Source organism: Saccostrea cucullata, unplaced genomic scaffold (genome assembly GCF_032062105.1).
Source record: "Saccostrea cucullata isolate Sc308-1 unplaced genomic scaffold, CSIRO_AGI_Scuc_v1 ctg2187, whole genome shotgun sequence".
Taxonomy (NCBI): Eukaryota; Metazoa; Mollusca; class Bivalvia; order Ostreida; family Ostreidae; genus Saccostrea; species Saccostrea cuccullata.
In genome coordinates, this window is record NW_026936961.1 from 56,123 (window position 1) to 75,861 (window position 19,739).

General features: G+C 33.5%; 2 protein-coding genes and 1 pseudogene across 2 annotated transcripts; 1 reads left to right on the forward strand and 2 right to left on the reverse strand.

The window, feature by feature from the left end:
• Window positions 1–433: 433 nt before the first annotated feature.
• On the reverse strand, window positions 434–3,536 carry LOC134246937 (metalloproteinase inhibitor 3-like). The gene is made up of 5 exons (XM_062729279.1): window positions 3,413–3,536; window positions 1,799–1,893; window positions 1,583–1,685; window positions 1,189–1,319; window positions 434–924 (listed from the first exon to the last, which is right to left on the reverse strand). Exons 1-5 carry the CDS (start codon window positions 3,534–3,536, stop codon window positions 562–564), a joined length of 816 nt encoding a protein of 271 aa, XP_062585263.1. The 3' UTR covers window positions 434–561.
• A 4,381-nt stretch (window positions 3,537–7,917) lies between these two features.
• On the forward strand, window positions 7,918–12,128 carry LOC134246938 (uncharacterized; annotated as a pseudogene).
• Window positions 12,129–14,627: 2,499 nt separating this feature from the next.
• LOC134246939 (metalloproteinase inhibitor 3-like) lies at window positions 14,628–16,859 on the reverse strand. The gene is made up of 5 exons (XM_062729280.1): window positions 16,748–16,859; window positions 16,367–16,452; window positions 15,552–15,663; window positions 15,075–15,199; window positions 14,628–14,868 (listed from the first exon to the last, which is right to left on the reverse strand). Exons 1-5 carry the CDS (start codon window positions 16,854–16,856, stop codon window positions 14,698–14,700), a joined length of 603 nt encoding a protein of 200 aa, XP_062585264.1. The 5' UTR covers window positions 16,857–16,859; the 3' UTR covers window positions 14,628–14,697.
• Between the last annotated feature and the right edge of the window lie 2,880 nt (window positions 16,860–19,739).

The following is a 19,739-nucleotide window of genomic DNA, read 5'->3' on the forward strand; positions in this document are numbered from 1 at the left end:
ACAGTTTAATTAATGTGAAACTAAGACTTTGCTTTGCATAAAAGTTTAATTTTGTTCCGATTTTAAAAAAATCCCGAGGAAATATGTAATCCCTATAAGAGGTGTCTTAATAAAACTATGGGATAAAAAAATATATTTCAATATATTTGATGTAGAACAGAAATGTAAGGGTCTTTAACAAAATACTGTAAACCAACTTTTATTCGCGTGCGAGAAATTTTCGCGAGGTTCGCGAGAGCCTCGTCATCGCGAATATTTCTCGTCGCGAAAGGATCCTTTTAGTCTCTTTTTCTATTAAAGACACTTACAAAAAGGCTTAATCGCGAAAATTAATCGTCGCGAAGTTCTTTATCCCCTGTAAATCGCGAAATAAAGTCGTCGCGAATAAAAGTTGGTTTACAGTAACTACCAGGTAGTTTATTAAAGATAATTGGAAGGCAAATAGAAATTGCTTACATGATGTAAAATTTAATTCAGTGGTATTTATCTAAAATAATCATATATATAATTGAAATGTGTTATTTTTTAAAACGACAGCATCTAGAGGCCAACAACTTTTTGTCAAACATGGTCAATATTTTCATACACATGCTTTGTGTAAGGTTCTATGACAATGCTTTTGTCTTCCGGTCCTTTATGTTGATCTGGTTTTACCTGCGGATTAAAGAGTTTGTGGACCACATGTTCACCGGAAGTGTAGACGTGGTCCGGAACTTCCGTGTCGACGGGTTCGTAGACGACCTCCTTGCTGGTTCCATAGTGAGGTTTCGAAGAACATGCATTTGATTTCCAACCACACTGCAGGGCATCATAGGAAGACTTTTGGACGCATGCGTTCTTTTTCAGGAAGCAGTTTCTGTTGGATTTAATTACGCAGTTCTCTCCTGTTGGCGGATTACAATATCCCTCCGAACAATCCAAAATCTAAAAAAAAGTAATCACATTTTTTTATCCATTTAAATTATCAATCAATTGAAGTAATTAGAAGTTATTCAGCTTTAAATATTAAGATTTTTTTTATTTTGCTTATTTTCACTATGTTTCACTGTCTTTTCCTTTCTTGCAAACAAAAGGAGGTATTACATGTTATCCTACATTTTTATTCTTGAAGATTAGTTAAAATCATCCAAATTATAATTTTGTCAATCTTAAAAACTATAAAGTTAGGTAAATCTCGCCACATCGTACCTTACACTGGCAATTCTTTTTGTACAGGCCAGTCTTGAGAGCAAACTTTTGGAAGGATGTGATAGTGCAGATCTTTTGGCTCCAGGAACAAGCACTTGTTGTTAACTTTCCATAAGCACCGGATTTGTGGCCTGAAATGGTAAAATTACGGTATTAACATGTTGTATAACTACGAATTTTTACCTGTAAAAATGTTTTAAAAGTAATGTTACATTCAAGAGAAAGAATAATAGCCTGTCCATCCAACTGTATTGGCGTCTGAAGCTTGGATTAAACAGAACCACGAAAATAGGATTTGAAGGGATTTCAGATTGGTCCAACGATACTTTGATACATATTACTTAAGGTCTTTTAAATGAAATTTGTAATGACAGAAAAAGAAATATACACCTACCACTTATAATATATGTTGCTTTCCTTCTGAAATATACACCACATGGTTCACGTGACGAACTTGTGTAAATCTTTTCTATTCCTCGAATAGGATCGAAGGTGTTCTGAAAAAAAAAATATATGAAAATTGAAAGGAATGCTGCTTTCTGTTCCCATATTATTTCTACATACAGAAAGTTAATTGTCACTTAAATAAAGTTACATGTACTTGTAATACCTTGTAATCCTTTAAGACTTTGACTTTATAAACACGATTTTCTGAACCAGGACCAGATGACAGTTTCTTTCTGCTTAATATCTTTGCTTTGATAACTGAAAGAAATAAATTATTACAAACATAACCAAAAGAGATTGATTGATTGATAGTACATGTATATATTTTTTAACGTCCCTTTGGAGAATTTTTCACTCATATGGAGACGCCACCACTTGTCTGTGGAGAGTTGCAATTTATTTCCTATACTCGCCATTCAGGGCCATTGAGTAGGAAGGGATCTTTTTCGTTACAGCACCTATTATTACCTAACCTACTGTATAAGTTGTTATTAGGCATTTTGAACTGTTTCGAGGTTTATTTTATGTTTTTGCATTATCATGAAACAGTAGAACTGTTGACCGGGTCACAGAATGAACTGTTGCCTGTTTAAAGCGTCATCTTGATATTCAAGCATTTTGACATCACTGCTATATAATTAAATAAATTGAAATTAAACACACAATCAATCAATTTATTAAGTATTACTTTAAATTAGTAAATATTAATTTAATATGTTCAGCTAATTAATACTAGTAGTCAAGTATGCGAATAAACAGTTGTTAAAACTCTATATTGATCATGATTGTTTGGGTGTTTTTATTCCAATTTCATTAATTATATAGTACATGTAGGTTAGGTAATAAAACACTTATTCAATGACTACTCGGTGAAACAGTCAAACTGTTGTCCATCGGTAGTGGGGAAGACCTGGGAAACTGTTGTCCTCGGCCGAATTCCTCGGTCTTCCCCACTACCTCGAGACAATAGTTTGACTGTTTACCTCGTAGTCATTAAATAAGTGTATATTGTGACACAGTACTCGGTTAATACGGTGTCATCCGAATTACCGGTCTACACGTCCCACAGTGGGATTCAAACCCGCGACGTAACACTGTAAAAAAATAACTAGTTAATGTCACGAAGAAAACTAGTAGATTCACTGTCCATACATCACTACCTTAATAGTAGTTTTACCAGATATTGGTATATTTACTAGATAAGATTAGTAAATTTAGAATTGATGAGTAACTTTCACTGGGTATCTAAGTATCTATACGACCACCGCTCCACAACTCACTATCTTAACCAGTAAACTGAAAGTTTACTAATCATGACCAACGCTTTACGAAACACACTAGTTAAATTCACTAGGTTTTTCTTTCAGTGAAGGATCAACTCCTTACTTCGCAACTCTAGAGCAGACGCTCTTACCACTGCGCCACGCGGGCGGCAACTAAGAAAGAAATGGACCGACCAATAGCATCGCCAAAGAGCATTCCATCTTTGACCGAAGGGAACATTAATGATATGCCTTTGTGATAAAATAAGAAATTATAATTATTTTTTGCATGAATCAATGGTCTTCCGTAGAAGTGTTTGTACAATGAATTTTTTTTAACGCATTTGGATATTGAGCAACGTCTGTTTATTGTAAAATTAATTATAAAGGTATTTAATCAGCAATTTTCCTCTTCATGAATGGGTTTTTCACATGTTAGAGATGAATTATTTTTAGTAAATTGGCGTCTTAAGCAATGGAAAATATATTTCAACTTTTAAATAAAACTAACTTACCAAACGCGTTATCATCACAGAAGGCTTCTTGTGGATACTGGGGTTTGCACTTGCACTCACTCTTGGCCTCAGAATAAAGGAAAACAGAAATGAATAGCAAGCAACAGACGCTCAAGAGCTTCATTTTCGTCTTATTCGGTATGCTTTATTGTTCTAACAGTGGAATTGTATGTTTTACTTGGCTTGGTAAAATGTTCACTTTTATATATATTCCCAAACAAGATGGTGTTTGTTCACAAAAAATTGTAAATTTATTCATCATGTGATCTACAAACAAACAACAAGGAACGAGAGCTATTCTACAAAATACTTTGTAAGGGTTCCGACATATATGGTTTACCACACTGATAATTATTTTTGATTAAGTGCAAGGTTTCTGTTTTATTTTATTTAGAGTCACATGAATGCATCTAAGCACAAATGAATCGGGTTACGCATGTGGATAACTTAACCAATTGGGGTTTATTAACTGGCGTCCCTTTCTTTTTCTTTACAGGTACATTGTTATTCAATTTTTGTCAAGGAATTAAAATTTGGAGCTTTTGCAAAACATAATGATATTTAATTTTCAAATCTTCTGCAACTTAGAATTATTATTTTATTATAATCACTTTTTTTTTAAAGTTTTGCGTCATTTCTTTCTCTAACCCAATATCGTATTAAAAATTTAGAATTTTTTTTACTTTGACTTTCAACGCTTCCATCTTAAATATGTCATAAACAAGTTATATGTTTAAAAAAAAAGACCTCTCTCGGGACATTAACAGCATCATAAAGTTTATATTAGAGCAATTACATGCTCATATTTACGAGAAAGCAAATAAAATGTACAGTAAAGTGCAAAGTTTCGGAAATCTCTTGACTGGTTGTCTTAACGTCTCAGATTACATACGAAAAGGAAATTAATAAAAATAATGATTTGTTTATCTTAGGTCAACAAATTAATTAAGAAACACCTTTAGTGGTATGGTTAATTAAATTCATTTGCATGCACTTTAATATGAAATCTGTCCTTGGAAATTTTACTTGCTTAGTAATTAAAAAAACAGAGAAATATTAACTACCAATACTGATCGAAATTATACTCTTTTATTTCAATCTCTTATAAGGTATTGATGAATGTTGTAATGCATGGTTTCCAAAAGCTGTCATTCCATTATAAACTTTTGGGGCGCATTTATTCGTAACAAAATTCTAAATAACTGATATACACTAATATACTAATACACTACACAACACTTTAAATATTAACTTAAATCTTAAATTAGAAATACCAATATTCCTCTTCGTTTAAAATTATCTAATATTTATTTAAAGATATATTTGAAATGTACGTGGTATGAAAAGAATTATTCATATACACAGATACTGTGAAGGAGTGACACAAATATTGGGTTTTTCTCTTATTACTTTTTTTTTTATTATTTTATATTCAAATATAATTTTCTGTATCCCTATCATGCGTAATATATGTCAGATGATATATAACTTTATATATATATATATATATATATATATATATATATATATATATATATATATATATATATATATATATATATATATATATATATATATATATATATATATATATATATATATATATATATATATATATATATATATATATATATATATATATATATATATATATATATATATATATTTAAATAAACAAACACACTTTATTAATATTGCCTATTCCTTCAATGTTGAATCTCAAACAACCAGTGAGATGGGAATTATTCAATGATAAATTATCCTTTTTTAGACACTTGACTTCAATAATAAAAGATGTACGAATGTATTTTAAATATATCAAAAATTTTCCTTATAAATTTTTATAATACGTCATTTTGAAAAATAATAGTCCACATCCAAATAGAATTTATTTACTATTCCTAAGATAAATACTATATTTCTAAGTTTTCTATAATTCCTCGAGGTCAAGATATATATATATATCTGGATCTAATTAATGTTCAAACAACATCTTAATTTACTCTACAAGAAATATTGATAGCATTTAATGTGAAAGTTCAGGAGTTCTGTACAACTATATATCTAAAAAGTAGTGTTTATCAAATGAAAATTCTAAGAAACTCAAAGAAATTAAAAACACAAAATTAATGAAGTATTGTAGAACTAGCTATCATAATTTTCAATTTAATAATTTCATCAGAATATTCATTTGTACGAAGCAGAAGAAAATTAAACATTTATTTCTCTAAATCTATAACCAAAGTAAATACAGCTGTTAAATGTCGAAAGTACAGATATGCATGAGAAATGAAGAAAAAAGGGATTCTGTGACCATTATTCCGATCTCTTTTTTTTAAATTCCTCCTGCGTACTATGTAGTTGTAATTAAAATTGGAGAGCAGACTTACTAGCAGGACAAAAAATACATATGGCCAAATAAAACATGTACCAATATTTGTATAAAGATGTAACTGCTGGACTTAACTTTACATTTGAGAACGAAAGGGGGGGGGGGGGCAGGGAGTATAAATATCAGTCATTTCTGCAGGCACTTAGACATTTATACGTGAAAAGAAGAAATCACTTGCTCTGGCCTTCATTTCGACATTTAGATATATCGACGACGTATTGTTAATTAACAATGGTTATTTTCATTCTCATATCGATACGATATATCCCGATGAGCTTGAAATAAAAAAAAAATACCATAAAGTTTGACACATCTGTTTCATATTAAGATATTTTACTAGAAAAGGACATTAATGGTAATCCAACAGCCAAGCCTTATGACAAACGAGAATGACTTTAACTTTTCAATTGTCAACTTCTCTTACTTAGGCAGCAATATACCTTCATCACCTGCATACGGGTTTTATACCTGGTATATCTCAGTTGATTCGATAGGCAAGAGCATGCTCTACCTATGAACAAGTAAGTTATTGACAAACAAGTTGCTGAAACAAGACTATCAGGAGTCTCGTTTAAATTCATCATTTCGTAAGTTCTATGATCGAGACAATGATCTTTTCAGCAAATTTATCATATATTCAAATGCTGACTGACGCTTTTTATACTTATTGTTCGGCCATTATTTACACACTGACTTGTCGACGGATTTTTCCTTTATATCCTGATCATGACAAGAAGCACACTGCGCATTTGACCGCTCGGCAGGAGATGCTCAATCCTTCATGATACCTGATCTCACCTCTGATGTTTTGTGGTCCTTGTTTTTTTTTATTCTTATTTTGTATTGTTTGATGGACTTTTGGGCTTGAAAACAGTTTGTTATTTCCATATATTTCATTGAAAGAAATTCACTTTGTATGAGGTATAAAGAATGATTTCTTGTTTTAAAGGAACATTTTGCCAAATATTTATTTTATTACTCAAAGAAATCACAAAAAGAAGTTTTAAATTACAGTGTATTTACATCTTAAAGCAAATGATTTTGTTTAGCCTGGATTGTTTGATTGGTTGTATTTTGTTTAAAGTCCAAATCCCTCTCGAGAATTTTTGACTCCTATGTAGACACCACCACTTGCATATTTTGTCTTATGTTCGGCACTTAGGGCCACTGAGCCGTGAGGAATCTTTTTCGTGCCAGCACCTACTGCGACACAGGGCCTCGCTTTATACGGTCTCATTTATGACTGTTGATAGAATACCCGTGGATTAACTTTTATAGTTTTTATCAAATAGATAAAATCCAGCACATGGCAAAAAAAATCTATGTTATGCACTTTATCTGTATTATAAAAGTTATGACTACAACAGATGTTTAGAATCCGTCATTCTTTTTTAATACCACGTTATTTTGCATCATACATTGATTTAATATTTTGCAATATTTCATTTGAAATAGAGAGTTCCTGGCGTAAACGACTGGCTTTTATAATGGAATAATTAATGTCTTACAATATTTAATATACTTGAATATTACCAACGTTTTTAAAGTTACTTGTATTAACTGTATTTTCGCTAAATTGATATATTTTGCATTTAATTAATGAAATGTCATGAATGTCTTTATGTAAAATAAAAAGCTTGTTTGTTGAACATGTCCAATTGTTCTACAGAGTATTTCCGTAAAAGAAAATAAATGAAAATATCATCTATTTTATGCATATAAAATCAGATGACTTTATTTTACGGGAAAAGGTATTAATTTTTTGGTCGCGATCGGCCTGCGGCCTTTGGTATATATAAGTCGGAAAACTCGGGATCAACATTCTTTTCATCAACTTGCTGGATGCAGAGTAGGTTGAATATTTCTTTGTCAAGTTTTTTCATAATATTTGTAAGAAATTTTTTGCATCTGCCTTAAATATATTTAAATTTTGGTTAATGGATAATAAAATTTGTATGTTCTTAATACTTTTTTAATCCAACGTATATATTTTCTCTGGATTGTGCTGGAATTACAGCCCGATTAAATGTGACACGACAGCCATTTTGAATATATTGTTGCAAATTTTGCCCGTAGCAAGTTTATCAAAAAAATTGTATCTAGTGAATTACAATTAGTAATTTTTGTTTGTTATTTACTCTAACGAGCGGAAATGCCTCCCAAAAATAAGACTAAGCGGAATTGCAGACTGAGAGACAACGAGGGCAAAGCATCAAGGTCAAAGAGGTCAAGACAAGAGCGACCAGCGGTAGCGATAGATGTTGACGATAATCATACAGTTCAGGAACCAGGTCCTTCAGGAAGCATCGCCGCCCAAGAGAATGTAGTTGGTGCCAGAAAGTCAAACTCTACCCCACTGGCCCCAGCACCTGTGCCTGCTTTGGCCATTGAATCTCAATCAGGTACAAGCATTGGTTACGAGAATCAATATGTAGATAGCATTCATTCACTATTGGCTATCAATGTCGCTAACTCGTTGAAGTCTAAAATCATTAGTTCAGCATACATAGAGATTAGTTTGTTGCTTGATAACACTTCCCTGACAGAATCTTCAGAGAAAAAAATATTTTTTAATGAAAAAGGGGAGTTGGTTACAAGAGAGGTTGTTAAACCTAGCAATAAGATTCAAAATATCAGTAGATGGACGAATGCATTCTTAGTTTACTCTAGCATTTATGCTTCAGCCCACCCAGAAACTTATCAGGGTTTGCTGAAATATTTACATGACATAAGACTCGGGGCATCAAGATGTGGGGAGGGGGATTTGGGATGGAAGAAATATTACGAGCAGTTTCGACTTCGCCGCAGTATCGATCCCACCATAGATTGGTCTAAAGTAGACTATGAGTTATGGTTGATGTTTATGTCATCATCCCCACAATCTAAACTAACAATTAAACCAAACAGCCCAGCCTACAACAAGTGCTATAATTTCAACTTCAAGGGTCATTGTGACAGACATTCTTGCCAGTAAATGCACAAGTGCATTAAATGTTCTGGGAGTCATCCACAATATTTGTGCCTTTAATCTAATTATGTTGGGAAGTCCACAAGTTACCCAAGGGGACCACTGCAAGGGCAACCCCAAGTTAGACCCCTTATGTCACACCCAACCCAAACCCCAAGACCACAAAGGTATATGGGCCGTAGGAAATTCCCCTATTAATGTTGAAAAGTTAAATGAATATTTGCAGCCATATCCAGACAAATATGCTGCTAATTATATAAAAAATGGGTTTTCAAAGGGTTTTGAAATAAATTATACAGGCCCAAGGTGTCATGTCTTTTCAAAAAATCTTAAGTCTGCAAGTGAACACCAAGATGAGATGATGGAAAAGATAAGTAAGGAAATAAAGCTTGGCCGAATCATGGGTCCTTTTGATCAACTTCCAATTTCTAACCTCCATATTTCACCAGTTCGCATTGTCCCTAAATCTGATGGAGGGTGGCAAATGATTACCCATTTATCCTATCCTAGCTCCTAGGGGATCAACGACTTTATAGACCCAGATTTATGTACAGTGCAGTATGCATCTTTTGATGGTGTAGTCAATATGATTGCAAATTTGGGAAGGGGCGCATTGATAGGTAAGAAGGATATTAAAAGTGCTTTTCGTTTCGTTCCGATCAATCCAGGGGATTTTGACTTGTTAGGTTTCTCTGTAGATGGATTATATTACATAGATAAATGCCTTCCCATGGGTTGTTCCATTAGTTGCAGAATTTGGGAAACAGTTGCAACTTTCCTACACTGGCTTGCTCAGTTCAAGTCTGGATTGAATACATTAGATCATTATTTAGACGATTTCCTTTTCGCAGGTAGGTCTGGGAGTGATTAATGGGAAATTCTAATGTCTACTTTTAGTAACTTAGCTGGGGATTTAGGGGTACCTCTAGCCCATGAGAAAACTTCTGGTCCAACGGCAAAATTAATATTTCTAGGTTTCGAAATTGATACACTAGAGATGACAATTAAGACCCCAGAAGCTAAGTTAGAAATCCTGAAGAGTCTGATTGAAAATTTTTTAGATAGGGAAAAAGTTACACTGCAAGAAATGCAGTCTTTAGTAGGAATGCTCAATTTTTTCTCAAAGGCAATCAGATCTAGTAGAGCTTTTATTCGAAGAATGTATGATGCATTTAGTGGAGTTTTCAAGCCACATCATCATATAAGATTATCAGTAGGAATTAAAAGTGACCTTAGAATGTGGCTGGTGTTCTTGAACCATTTCAATGGGGTTGCATATTTTTCTAATACTGTATGGGAAGATTCTAGCATTTTACAGTTATTTACAGATAGTGCAGGTTCAGGTCATTTAGGTTGTGGGGGTTACTTTAGTGAAAGTCGGTTTTTTCTCCAATGGCCAAAACATTGGAACAACCAAGAAATTTTGAGAGACATGACTTTTCTTGAGCTTATACCAGTAGTTTTAGCAATAGAGATATGGGGACCCAGGTTGTTACATAAAAAAGTTCAGTTTCATGTTGATAACCTCTCATTAGTTAGTGTCATCAATGCCCAATCTTCCAAGTCCAAAAGAGTGATGGAATTGGTAAGACATTTGGTTCTTAGACTGATGATCAATAATGTTATATTTAGGGCAAATCACATTAGTAGCTTGGATTACAAAATTGCAGATTCTATTTCTCGCAAACAGTGGTTCCGCTTCAAGAGGTTAGCACCAGAGGCAAGCACCAGACCAGACCCTCTTCCAGTAGAATTAGTCAACATGATTTACAGATTATAATGAATAAATTGCTAGATGCTTCAATCTCTGAAAACACTAAGACAGCATACGAAACAGGACAAAATTCATTTCATAATTTCCGGAAAGAATTTGGGTACGAAATTTCATGGCCCCCACCTCTTAGAGATGTTGTTCACTTTGTTGCTTATCTGTCACTTAAGAAGTGTTCCTATGCTACGGCAAAATTTTATCTATCTTCTATTAGTTTTCAATGCAAAATTCACAATTGGGTTGATGAGACAAAGAACTTTCTGGTTGTAAAGGTTCTTGAGGGTATGAGAAGAACTGGTAGGTCTGCAGATGCAAGGCTACCTATAACCTTGCAGTTGCTTACTAAAGTTGTTAGGGTTTTATCGAGCATTTGTAGCAATAGTTATGAAACAAAATTGTTCAGAGCTGCTTATATATCAGCCATCTTTGGTTTTCTCAGAATAGGGGAATTCACATTGTCTACTGGTAATAGTGTTCATACAATTTTACAAGTGACTGATGTTCAGTTTGAAACTAATTACTCCAAGGTTTTTGTACACATAAGAATGTCAAAATGTGATCCGGATAGAAAGGGGGTTTCTTTAGCCATTGATAAAAGTGAGGGAATCCTGTGTCCAGTAGCAAGTTTGATAGATTTTCTTGCAGTAAGACCAAAGATTAAAGGGCCATTATTTATCCACTGTGGAAAAAATCCCCTTACCAGATATCAGTTCTCTACGGTTTTGAAAAAATCACTTCAGGTTTTTGGGGTTCAGGGACATTATAGGGCCCATTCATTTTGTATCGGGGCAGCCACTGCAGCATTTGAAGCGGGGTGTTCACAAGATGTCACAATGGAAGCAGGGCGTTGGAAGTCTAGGGCATACAAATCATACATAAGATGTCCTATTGGGCAAATAAGTTGTAATTTTGTAAATATATTAAGAATTATTCAAATTATTGCATACATTTGTAGAGGTCCCTGAAGTTAAAGTCTGGCGTGTGGGCTCCTCTATTATTAAGAATGCAATGATGGCATCAGTATGCAGACCGGGGGGAACAAATCTTGGATTGGATAGATTGAAAATAAATATCTGGTGGCAGGGATATTCAGGTTTAAATTTTTTGGGACTTTAAAGAAAGCTCTTTTTTCTGACAGAATATGAGGAATCCCCAGACTTTTTGGTTATTCACTGTGGGGCAAACGATTTAGGATCAATTAATCTGTATACTCTCATTGAGAAAATTAAATCCCATCTAAAGATTATTAAGACTCGCTTTCCACATTCTACACTTGTTTGGTCACAGATGCTGCCACGAAATAAATGGAGGTACTCGGGGGACAATAAAGCAATGGAGCGATCCCGTCTTAAGGCCAATAGGGTAGCTGCTTCATTAGTGTTAGAGTTGGGGGGTTGTTACATAAAGTACCCTGATTTATTGAAAAACATATCACAATTTCTGTTGCCAGATGGAGTACACCTCAATGACCTAGGAAATAAACTCTTTCTAAATAATATCCAAGGGGGGTTAGAATTTTTCCTGTCAAAGCAAGGCAATGTGTATCCTTAAACAAAACATAAAGAACATTGGTCCGTGGGGGCTTTTTAGCTTACCTGAGCCGAAGGCTCAAGTGAGCTTTTCTGATCACATTTTGTCCGTCGTCCGTCCGTCTGTCTGTCTGTCCGTCCGTCTGTCCGTCTGTAAACTTTTCACATTTTCGACTTCTTCTCAAGAACCACTGGGCCAATTTTGACCAAACTTGGTACAAAGCATCCTTGGGTGTAGGGGAATTGAAATTGTTAAAATGAAGGGACATATCCCCTCGCAAGGGGAGATAATCAAGAAAAGACAAAAATAGGGTGGGGTCATTAAAAAATCTTCTTCTCAAGAACCACTGGGCCAGAAAAGCTGAAACTTATGTGAAAGCATCCTAGGGTAGTGTAGATATTAAATTGTTCAAATCATGACCCCGGGGGAAGGGCGGGGCCACAATGGGAAATCAAAGTTTTACATAGAAATATATAGGAAAAATCTTTGAAAATCTTCTTCTCAAGAACTACTGGGCCAGAAAAGCTGAAACTTATGTGAAATCATCCTAGGGTAGTGTAGATATTAAATTGTTCAAATCATGACCCCCGGGGGAAGGGCGGGGCCACAATGGGGAATCAAAGTTTTACATAGAAATATATAGGAAAAATCTTTGAAAATCTTCTTCTCAAGAACTACTGGGCCAGAAACGCTGAAACTTATGTGAAAGCATCCTAGGGTAGTGTAGATATTAAATTGTTCAAATCATGACCCCCGGGGGAAGGGCGGGGCCACAATGGGGAATCAAAGTTTTACATAGAAATATATAGGAAAAATCTTTGAAAATCTTCTTCTCAAGAACTACTGGGCCAGAAAAGCTGAAACTTATGTGGAAGCATCCTGGGATAGTGTAGATTCTAAATTTTAAAAATCATGACCCCCGGGGGAAGGGTGGGGCCACAATGGGGAATCAAAGTTTTACATAGAAATATATAGGAAAAATCTTTGAAAATCTTCTTCTCAAGAATCACTGGGCCAGAAAATTTGAAACTTATGTGGAAGCATTCTTGGGTAGTGTAGATTCTTAATTGTTCAAATCATGACTCCCGGGGAAAGAGCGAGGCCACAATGGGGAATCAAAGTTTTACATAGAAATATATAGGAAAAATCTTTGAAAATCTTCTTCTCAAGAACCACTGGGCCAGAAAAGCTGAAACTTAGGTGGAAGCATCCTGGTATAGTGTAGATTCTAATTGAAATCATGACCCCCGGGGGAAGGGTGGGGCCACAATTGGTAATCAAAGTTTTACATAGAAATATATTGGAAAAATCTTTGAAAATCTTCTTCTCAAGAACCACCGGGCCAGAAAAGTTGAAACTTATGTGGAAGCATTCTTGGGTAATGTAGATTTTAGATTGCTCAAATCATGACCCCCAGGGGAAGGGTGGAGCCACAATGGGGGGATCAAAGTTTTACATAAAAATATATAGGAAAAATCTTTGAAAATCTTCTTCTCAAGAACCACTGGGCCAGAAAAGCTGAAACTTATTTGCACATGGAAGGATCCTGGGGTAGTTGATTTCAAAATGTCTTAATTATGATCAGTGGGGTAGGGTGGGGATACATAATGTATTACAAGGGGGAAATCTGGTAAAGAACAGAATGGTCAAAGCTTCTCAGGTGAGCGATGTGGCCCATGGGCCTCTTGTTTGTCAGTTGCTTGGGTGCTCCCCCATGTGTGGGATGATTGCGAACTCTCCTTCGGTTGTTCGCTGTCATGTGGCGTTTGCGCACACCAAAGCAACTGAGGCCTACATAAACTTTGTATTGTTGTGAAGTTTTCACCATTGAACTGTGAAGGGGGTTGAAATGTTGAACCATTTTATATGTAAAATATTTGCTGATATGTTGATATAATTTGTTTTGTGCTTGAATTGTGCATATAACTAATTACACTTAAATAAGTAACCTTAAATAAGTAACCACCCGCGGTTTACCCGGGGTGGTCATTTTTGCACATATGACTTGTTAGTGTTGATGAATTTTATTGAATTTGTGTGGGTTTGCCCAAAAGTTGTGTGTATTAATTGGCATCCCACAAATTACTATGCCACGGCCAATGTTCGCCAAAATAAAGGTTAAAACAAACATTTTGTTGTCATTTCCCTGTATAAATAATCAACCTTAAAACTCAGTTAAATCAATAATACAAACAGACATCAGAGGTTGGTTAGGTGCCATGGAGGAGTAAGTATCCTAAATCGACTGGTAACATCCGCCGAGTGTTCCTCTCATATCACGATGCCAGGAAAAAATCCACAGACAATGCGGTGTGAAATGAATTGCTTAACAATTAGTATTGATTAGTCATTACTCTCTTTTTTTACAATATTTCCCGAATATACCCAAGAAATTTTCCAGTTAATCCTCAGAAAGTTACTTTAGTATTTGCTATAAAAAATTAATTTTGTGTAACTTTAATGTTTTTTTTATAAAACATTTTAATCAGCAAGTAAGATCAAAAACCAGTATATTAATGTTTTAATCAATTTATTCGGTTTTTATTAAGTCAGATAAACACAGAAGGCGTACATATAAATAAAAACCTGACATGGTTATATTGATTATGCAGGCACATGTACTTTTATTTTACATACTGTTGTGGTACATCACATGATGGAGATGCCCACATACACTTGGAGTTGACCCTTCCACATGAATTATTATCATAGTAGCAACTAGGATTTGTTCTGATGACGCACTCGTTTCCTTTGACAGCTGGGCAATCTATCACATCCGATGTGCAATCAAAAATCTATAAATGGACATACCCTTTATTTAAGAGATATATTTTTTCTGATATATTTTCTTGTTGTGTACTATTCCAATAAATTAAAGAGAGAATACTTAATTAAATTCTATTGAATAATCTTTTTTGAATCAATAATTCAATAATTTGATTTAAATATGTAATTCATCCTTTTCCTTCATAAATGCATAAGAGCATAATGCACGCTATACCTTGCATGTACAACTGTTTTGATAAATGCCAAAGTTCAGGGCTCTTCTTTGGTATTCTGTAAGTAAAGACGTTTCTGTATTCCAGGCGCATAAATTTGTTTCCCAGTTTCCCTGATGGTTGAAACCTGAAAATGTTAATGTTATGTCATAATGTAGAAAGAAAAAAGAGAATATGTTTTAGTCACCAGATATGTTAGTTGTACCATGTATGTCACTATACAAAATCCAAACATATACATCTGATGTTGTTCTTGTATTTCTGAAACTTCTTATATTCTAAACTATACAAATCCTATGTTATATATTGAGAGACGTCGCAGACTCGCAGTAAATCAATTTTATGAAAATTCAAATGTACTTCTCCTTTTTAATATACAAAGTATAATACAAAATGATGGAAAACATTTTGAATGCATAGATCAACACAAAAAATATAATTCTAGAATAAATAACAGGTATGCTTATTTAGCAAATTACCTGATAGGATGTATTCTTTGTTTATTTTGAAGTATGAACCACAAGCAGCAGATGATGAGCTGGTTTTTATAGTTCGCATTGTCGTCTGCTGTCCGTACCGTCTGCTGTCACTCTGTCAAAAATGAGTAAAGTGCAAAACAGAGCCTCATGAAATAAACATCTGCTTAATGATAAATCACGCTAAACAAAGTCATTTTATATTATAGACGAAGACATTTTATGTGAAATTTTTGATTTTTTTTTTGTTTGTTTGTTTGTTTTCAAATGTCAGTCTCGGGAATATTCACTTATATGAAAACGCCGCTCATTGTCGGTAGTAAGCTGGAAATTTTTACCTATACTCGACACTCAGAGCCATGGAGCAGTGAGGGATCTTTTTCGTGCCAGCATCTACTGAGACACGGGCCTCGGTCCATACCCTTTCAGCTGATGAACCTCATCGTCCCAGAGTGGGATTCAAACCAGATTTTTCGAACTGTGTTAGTTTGTGATTTTAACGTCCCTTTCGAGAATTTTTCATTCATATATTGAGACATCATCACTTGTTGGTGGATGGCGAACTTAGGATTCTTCTTCGTGCCAGCCCGGCTACAAAAGGGGACATCGGATTATACGGTGCCAACATAAGGACCGCGTTCTGTTTCCTGCAGTGCGATTCGAACCCACGACGAATGAGTCAACTTCTTACCCCACGAATCTAAAGAAAAACCCTGCGCTACGCGCTCGGATTGTGAACATTTGAATGGTGTAAAAAAGGTTTCTGAAAAGCGTATCTGATGGGGAAAAAAGTTCAAATATCTATGAATAAACGTTACCTTGAAATCCTGAATAATTTGAACAGTGTAAACAATATCCAATCCATTGTTCACGGTTTTTTGTCTAATTACTCTTGCCTGGACAACTTGAAGAAGAAATGGAAATGTTGCATTTTTTTTAAAATTATATTTAAGATGCATTTTGCTATGTGAGTATATTACTGGACTTATTACATATTTGTATTAAAGAAAAATCGTCTTAAAGAAATAAAAAGAAAAAAAACCAAAGTAATTATTTTGGTTCTTCATAGGTTTGTAGGTTCGTTAAAATTTTCAAAAACATTTCTGAAATCATTTTGTGTAAATAAAAAAGAAAAACATACAAAATGTTAGATGGATGAAAAATACAATAATTCATATTTAACTTTAAACACAACTTACCAAATTGTGATTTACAAAAATGCTCTTGTGGATGCTGAGGAAGGCATGTGCATGCGTTTGATTCAGCAATGAAAGCAACGAATATTACATAAATAATCAAAGTTCTCATTGTAGGTTTAGTGAAATAATGAAAAGGTAAAAATAACCGTCGTATTTTACATTTATAATGCTCTTCAAACCGGATTTATCGAGATTTTTTTTCATTCTTATTGACATTTACTAACAAGCTGTTGAACATATGTACTCTGACGTAAGAAGGTGCAAAATACACGATCCAAAAGTGCAAACCGTGCAGAAAGTATTGTGCACAACGGTAAACATTATAAATCATCATTCAAAACTATATTGCATGTCGTTTAACAACTAATTTCGCAAAGTGTCTGTTGTATAGTTTTCGACGCATTTTATTCCACAAAATCAACACTTATTTAGGTATTTCCAAACATCTACCAATTGTAGGGAATGTATTAAATGAAAATAATTTAAAAAGTTTCCCGATAATTTAAAATTTCGATGTTTTTTTTTTTATATTAACAATAATTTATACAAATATATAAAACTTGAAGGGAAAACATTTACCCGGCAAAAAGTTTTGCCAACCTTCCTGTTTTTTTTTTTCTTAAGTTGGAAAAAAGAAATCGAGGACAAAAATTATTTTATAGTTATAAGAAAAATAACTTGATTTTCTCTTAAAATTTCTGTATATGTATCTAAAAGATATTGAAATAGTTCAAAGTAATTGTCTTAGTAAATCTTGTGACTGATAAATAATTAATGATAGAGATTTAAAAAACAAATCTTGACTAAAGGGGCCCTTTTAGAAAAGGAAATATTTTTTCTTGAAATTTTACAAAAGAATATATGTGAAAAAAATGATTGAAAAATATAATTTTAGAAACAAAACGAGATAATATATAGATTTAGATTAGTTAGAAATTTACTGCCAAGGGCAAAAATTGGACCAAAAAAGCTTTCAATGTAAAGCATGTACGGAGTTATTTTAGAATACTGGGTACATCTGAAACATTAACAGTTACAGCAATGAAAAGGGTTTAGATAACGAACGGTAATCGATTTAAAAAAATCAACATACAATAAAAATCTGTTAACAGGATATGAACAGAGAGCCTCATAAATACCAGGCCCCAGGATCATGAAAAAGACTCAGAATTTGTCTTTAATCAGTAAATGTTTCATATAAAAAATAGAAATCGCGAGATATTTCATTATATAATCTAATTATAATGACTAAAGCTTGGTGTGAAAATGGAAAATAATCTTCACAATTAAGACTCTCTGATCCTTTTTGTCCTACATTGAAAACTGTGGATAGAATTAACTGTGAATGGAATTTAATAGAGTGGGATAACCTGAACATAAACATGAAAACAACACATAACAAAACTGCTTATTTTATATGATTTTTTTTAACAATAAAATGAATTCTTTATCTATTTGTCAATTATATCATTTACAACTACGTGTGTTGCATAGGAATATGCATTATCCACGTAAGCATGCGCTGAAGTTTATATATTTTTCTACATTGCATGCGATGATCTTTCCCATATGCAAAGATACAAACAAAAATTAATGTTTGTGTTAAGTATCTTATAAGGTAGGTACATGTGAAAAGAAAATATATTGCATTTTTGATCTGTTTTTAAGCATAAATGTACTAACAAATGGGAAAACAAGACATAAAGAAATAAATGCTCAGTAGTTGTTAATAATTTTGACCACTTTAGGTCGATAATGTCCACAAAAATTACGAAAAATTCAATGAAAGGTATGGCTAAGTATGCATGAAGTAACTTAAGAAAAAGTTAACAAAGCAAATATTTTGTTTTTCTTTATTATCATAGTTACTGTACGAGAACTGAGTGTTCTTTAATTACAGAAAATTATCATTGACGACATTTCTCCACGTTCATTTTTTTTCCTTATTTCTAATACCGTCTGTTTTCGGAGCATACATTTAAAATCCAGTTGCACCTAGAACCGACTCTTCCACAAGTGTCATTCTCGTACAGACAACCTGCATTGCTCTCAGATCTAATGAAACATTCATTTTCTGGCACGACTGATGGACAGTCTAATCCAGGAAATGTACAATCAGTAACCTGTTAAACATACAAAATAGATAATTTATGGTTTTTTTGTTAAATTAAAACAATGAAGCAAACATATAAGACTTAGAATTGACTATATTTTGAGAGTTATAAAGTGTAATGTGTATACTTTAAGGACTGACATACTGTGCAGTCACAATTATTGCTGTAAATTCCTTGATATAACGCTGCCCTTTCGAACGGAGAGAGATATTGCACTTGTGGAGAAAAATTGCATGAAGTTGTAAACCACGAACCGCTGTTTAAAACATTTCCTAGAAGAAATTCAACAATGCAGAAATTAATGCAATTAAAGAGTCAATACATGACTTTTGTAGAAAGTTTTTAATTAAAAAACACATCAGGAATTTTTCATGACAGTAGATCTAAAAGATTGATTTCAACATTTTTTCGTCAATTTAACATTTAAATTTTAAAAATGTGTTTACGTATTTCCGATGATGGATATATTTTTTTTAATTGGAAGCTTAACATTCTTAAGTATTAATTGGTATAAGCGATCTAAAGATATTTATTCATGTGTATCCTGGATGTTCCAGATATGACGATATTCCCTGCGAACAAGACAAACCTGTGATAATGTAGTCTCGATTCAGTTCAAAAAATGCTCCACAACTTGCAGCCGATCCTCTTGTATAGATATATTGTGTTCTAGGAACTGGTTGAGAATTCTGAAAATGAAATTTATTATTGCAATTGTAATTGCAAATCTGTTTCGAAGGCTGATTACTTCTTCTTATTTTTTAAAGACTTTTCTGAAGTGTAAAAACATTTCAGAATAGAGTTTTCCTTTTGAACCGTCCTTGTTTTGTACTAAACATATATGTCCGGTCGGCCAAAGATGCTCACTCCTCCAAATT

Excerpts from the sequence above, each read along its gene's own strand:
- LOC134246937 (XM_062729279.1), bottom strand. The coding sequence starts at position 3,536 with ATGAAGCTCTTGAGCGTCTGTTGCTTGCTATTCATTTCTGTTTTCCTT. Across the intron at positions 1,320-1,582 it reads AGCAACATATATTATAAGTG|GCCACAAATCCGGTGCTTAT; the intron begins GTAGGTGTATAT and ends TTACCATTTCAG. Across the intron at positions 925-1,188 it reads AAAAGAATTGCCAGTGTAAG|ATTTTGGATTGTTCGGAGGG; the intron begins GTACGATGTGGC and ends ACTTTTTTTTAG.
- LOC134246939 (XM_062729280.1), bottom strand. The coding sequence starts at position 16,856 with ATGAGAACTTTGATTATTTATGTAATATTCGTTGCTTTCATTGCTGAA. Across the intron at positions 16,453-16,747 it reads TTTTTGTAAATCACAATTTG|TTGTCCAGGCAAGAGTAATT; the intron begins GTAAGTTGTGTT and ends TTCTTCTTCAAG. Across the intron at positions 15,200-15,551 it reads CAAAGAATACATCCTATCAG|GTTTCAACCATCAGGGAAAC; the intron begins GTAATTTGCTAA and ends TAACATTTTCAG.